Raw genomic sequence first — 4,752 nt, 5'->3', positions numbered from 1 at the left:
CCACTGGGGACGTTGTGCCAAATGCACCCCTGTACAAGCAAAACTCTGCACAAGTGACAGCCCTGTGCCAGCGCATCCGGCGCGTGGTGGACGGAGTTAACATCGAGCGTCAGGAGCGGGTGAGATACATTGTACCAGCAGCACTCAATAGAGATCAGTCCAAAGCCTGTATTAGTCAAAAAGACTGATACAAATAATCACACGGTGGATATATTATCTGTCCATATATTTACCGCAAAGTTATATTATATCAGCTGCATCAGAGAAGGACATAATATCTTTTTCCAGACTGGTATTTTTCATAATTTTTTATTAATTTTTTACATATTTTATGGTTGCCAGAATACAAAGTCTTCCTCTTTTAGGCAATTAATACCACTAGGGCCCAGTGGAATATTCACCTTTATCATATCTGTACCAGGATTAGAGTAATTTTATATAACTTCATATAATTGTTTTATATATGTCTAATAAAATTTATATAAATTTAAACATCTCTATATTATTTTGGAATTCATTGTGTACCCTTTGGGGTAAAATCCTAGAAGGATTGGCTATATATTTCTCTTTATAGATTTGTAAATTACTTCTATTAAAAAATCGTAATCCTTATAGTACTTATTAGCTGCTGTATACTACAGAAGAAGTTCTTTTCTTTTTGAATTTATTTTCTGTCACAACCACAGTGCTCTCTGCTGACATCTCTGTCTATCTTCGGAAATTTGCAGAGGAGAAGATGTTTGCTATGGGGAATTTCTGCTACTCTGGACAGTTCCTGAGACAGATAGAGGTGTCAGCAAAGAGCAGTCAACAGCTGATAAGTACTGGTAGGATTAATTCTATAATGTGGATGAAATTAAACCATTTAGATTAGCGAATAGATTGATTAATTATCTTTATATTGAGATTGTAATCTTAGGATGTTCTGTATTCTAATTGCAGAAGAATTCCTTCTCCAGATTTATATCAAAGCATTGAACTACTGCTTTAGATAGTGGATTCCCATTTCGCCAAGCTAAGTGTTATAAGTAAAATTCCCACAGGAAACATGATGCCACATTTACCTCCAAAATATAGTACAGCAAGATCATATATATCTACCATGTGTCTGTTTTAAAGTCTTATCAACACTCAGAAAGACAAATCCAGGGAAGTCCCTCTGACATGGCAGACAGGCGGCATTGATCTAACTGCTGGCCCGAAATTGTTCAGTAAACAACATAAAGGCCCTTGTTTAACTTCATCTTTTTCATAAAAATACTCTTCTTTTTGGAGGTTAAGACAATGTAGAAAAAGTATAAAAATAGCTGTACTGGAACGTAGGCTAGGAACAGCAGTTAAGGCTACATGTGACACTGAATGGAACTGGCTGAAGCATGTGTGATTCTGCAAAATGTGCACCCTGACTATTCTAGATAAGACTTAAGTTTACTTCTTTTCCACAAAACAGGAGGGTTGGACTTGGGTATTGCTCTTTCAATAATTGGCTAGGAGACAACATGTGACCAAATCATCATTCAGCTCTACAATGAAATGTAAGTGCATGTGCATGTGAAACAAAATTCCCCCTCTGCGCTCTGGTAACCTTAGTGTATGCATAAAATGGAAGAGAAATACAGAAAATACATTTTTCATTGCAGAAAATTGTAGTTGAAACACTAACCAGCACTTTATTTACACCTTGTGCATCCAGCAAACCTTTATTTACTCAGCCATTCGGAAACTCTAACAGGTAGCAGCTGGAACTTCTGTGCTGGTGCACCACATTGTCACCTGTTACCCAATTCCCATCATATTATTGTACATTTCTCCTGCACAAAGATTTTAGCACTAGGCTTGGATTGTGTCCTGGATGGACTTCTTAGCAGGAGCTCCTTGCCCCAGGTTGTACACTCCCCTAACGTCCTCTCACAAGGAGAAGCTGACTTGAACTCTTCTCAGAAGAGAGGCTACACTCCATCCCAACTCTCTCTTTCTCTCAGCAGAGAGGCTGGAATAGAATAGGCTTATTTTCCTCTTCTGGAAGGTTCCTAGTTGTGTGATTGTGGTGTGGGTTATTAGCTGCATGGCTCTCAGCCTTTTCTGATACATAAAATCACAGTTTCAGTTGCATAACAGTATAAAACACTATGGAAACTGTGTATATTTAAAAAGTCAGGTAAGACACATGGCATGTAACATACAACTCCCAGCTACAAGCTCCACACAAATCACACTAGACTCCAGCATATGTTGGGTCTGCTCTTTTGGAAGCAGAGTCTGTAATTAACCCTTTCCACCTTAATCATGGAAGTAATATTATAAATCATTGAACTATATCATAATATGTCACATATAAGAGAAGTACAATGGAGGTCATATGTTTCCATCCACTTAAGCCACATTTTTTTTTTCAAATTAATTTTTCATAATTTCATAATTAGCATAATGTGCATTGCAAGGAACTGGGAGATGCCTTGAGTAGCTTCTTTGGTGCATTACGGTACTAGCATAGGAAGACAAGGAAAGTAATACAGGGATAGTAATGCTTTATGGATCCCTAGTTTACTGCTCATAGATTCCCTGTGCTGGTTGCACTGTATCTGACCAAGGAAATCTAGGTCTCTGGACACACAGATGGTCGGCAGCATCATACACCAATGTAGCCGGCCAGTTGGGAGCAATCAGCATCGACCGCACTGATGTGTAAGCTGTGGTCACTGCTGATAGGGAATTGGCCTCCAGGACAAACATGATAACTTGGCTGGCCCTTGGCTGTAATAATGTCCCCTCCCAGGCCAGTGGTGTTATATATATGACAGAGCGCTGGAAGGAAGTGACCATCATATCCTATTGCTTCTCCCAGTGCTCTGCAACATGTTATAGCCGCGCAGGAGGCACTGAAAGTCGGGAAAGCTTAGAAGACACAGCCCGCTGAGTCTCTGAGCCCATGTGTAAGCTGAAATGGCCCAATGGGGTGATGAATAAATAGCACATAACCTCAGGAAATCCCAATTATTTGTCATATGTGTGGTGCATTACTTTATCTTGACTTATACAAGTTCATATTATTGTTCATTAAATGGAATCCAAGTTTTTTGTTATTTTGAATGTTTGACATAGCCCTTACTTTTGTGTAAATTCTTTGCTCTCTGAATGATTTATCAGAACGTTTGCAGGAGCGGTCATGGTCAAAAATTCAATGGAAGCGGGATTAATAAAACATTGTGGTGAGGTGGAGTTAAACAGGTAGACTAAGCTGTGTGCTTTTCCTGCCAGCAGCAGGTCAAAAAGTTCAAAATGGTCAAAAACATTTAAATCTAGGACACAGGCAGCGCTATGCCTTGGGCTGACCCTGTATGTGTGCAATACCTATATATAATTTTGTGGATGATTTACTAGATCAAACACTTATAAAGTATTTCCTCTACGGCTTTTTTAATGTCTTTATTCCTCAGACTGTATATAAGGGGGTTGACCAGAGGAGTTAACACAGTAAATAGCAGGGAGAGGATTTTAGTTATAGTCAGTGTTTGGCCTTTTGTTGGGACAATATAAACACCGAACAAAGTCCCATAGAATATGGAGACCACAATGAGGTGGGAGCTACAGGTGGAGAAGGCTTTCTGTCTACCAGTATTGGATGGGATCCTTAGAATTGCTAAAACTATATTAGTATAAGACAGGACAATGATGATGGTTGGGATGAAGACATCTGGAATACTTATTATATAAAGCTCCAAGTGAACAATGCTAGTGTCAGAGCAGGAAAGTTCTAGTAAGGGGACAAGGTCACAGAATAAATAGTCAATGACATTGGGACCACAGAAGTTTAGCTTTGCTGTTGTTATGATGCAAATCAAAGTAATAGAAACTCCAGAAAACCAACAGATGACGGTCAGTATAACACAATGTCCACTTGTCATGATAGAGGAATAACGGAGAGGATTACAGATGGCCACATATCTGTCATAAGACATCACAGCGAGGAGAAGACACTCAAATGATTCTGAGGTGCTGAAGAAATAAAACTGAATCATGCAACCAATAAAAGTCATGGTCCCACCATTATTCAGTAGGATGTGGAGAAGGTTAGGGACAATATCTGTGGATAACAAGATGTCACTGATGGACAGATGTGAGATGAAGAAGTACATTGGGGTGTGGAGGTTCTTGCTGGTGGACACCAGGGTGATGATCAGGAGATTCCCACATATTGTCATACAATAAACCACAAGGAACAGACAAAACAGGAAAAGTCTCAAACCTCGACTGACCTGAAATCCTAAGAGAAGGAACTCTGTGACCTCCGTCCTGTTGTTCTCCTGTATGTAGATCGAGGCAGTAGGTATAATGTGTGCTATAAATCCAGAAGAAATGTCTCTTGTCATAAGGCAAAAGACTTAGATTGACCACAATATGTGACCCATTGAGAGATGTTATAACATATATTATCTACTATACTATGAATTTATCTTACAGTGAAATTACTCCCCATACTGTGTAGTGGAAAAAATTGGTATCATGTAAGTAATGGGGAATTCTTGTTGTGGGTCCAAATTGTTAGAATCCACTGTTGAATTTCTATTGGATTCTGTGGGAGGAGAAGCTTCTGTCACTGACAGGACACCCTGTTCCTTTAAGTACTTTTGCACAGTAAATAACTTTGATTTAATTGCATTCAAAGCAAGAATGAGAAGTTAGCCCTAAGCAAACCCCCAAAAATTGGATTAGTTGAAATCTAAATTGTTTTGGAAATTCAATTAAATTTGA

The 4,752-nt window shown here is 39.0% G+C and overlaps 1 protein-coding gene across 1 annotated transcript; it reads right to left on the bottom strand.

Annotated features, from left to right (window-relative positions):
- Positions 1 to 3,377: 3,377 nt before the first annotated feature.
- LOC130367239 (olfactory receptor 1020-like) lies at positions 3,378 to 4,370 on the bottom strand. Its single transcript, XM_056569644.1, has one exon. The coding sequence runs from the start codon at positions 4,368 to 4,370 to the stop codon at positions 3,378 to 3,380; it is 993 nt and encodes a 330-aa protein (XP_056425619.1).
- Between the last annotated feature and the right edge of the window lie 382 nt (positions 4,371 to 4,752).

This window comes from Hyla sarda, chromosome 4, assembly GCF_029499605.1.
Source record: "Hyla sarda isolate aHylSar1 chromosome 4, aHylSar1.hap1, whole genome shotgun sequence".
NCBI classification, from domain to species: Eukaryota; Metazoa; Chordata; class Amphibia; order Anura; family Hylidae; genus Hyla; species Hyla sarda.
The sequence above is the reverse complement of the archived record's forward strand: the minus strand, read 5'-3'. Positions and strand labels throughout refer to the sequence as shown.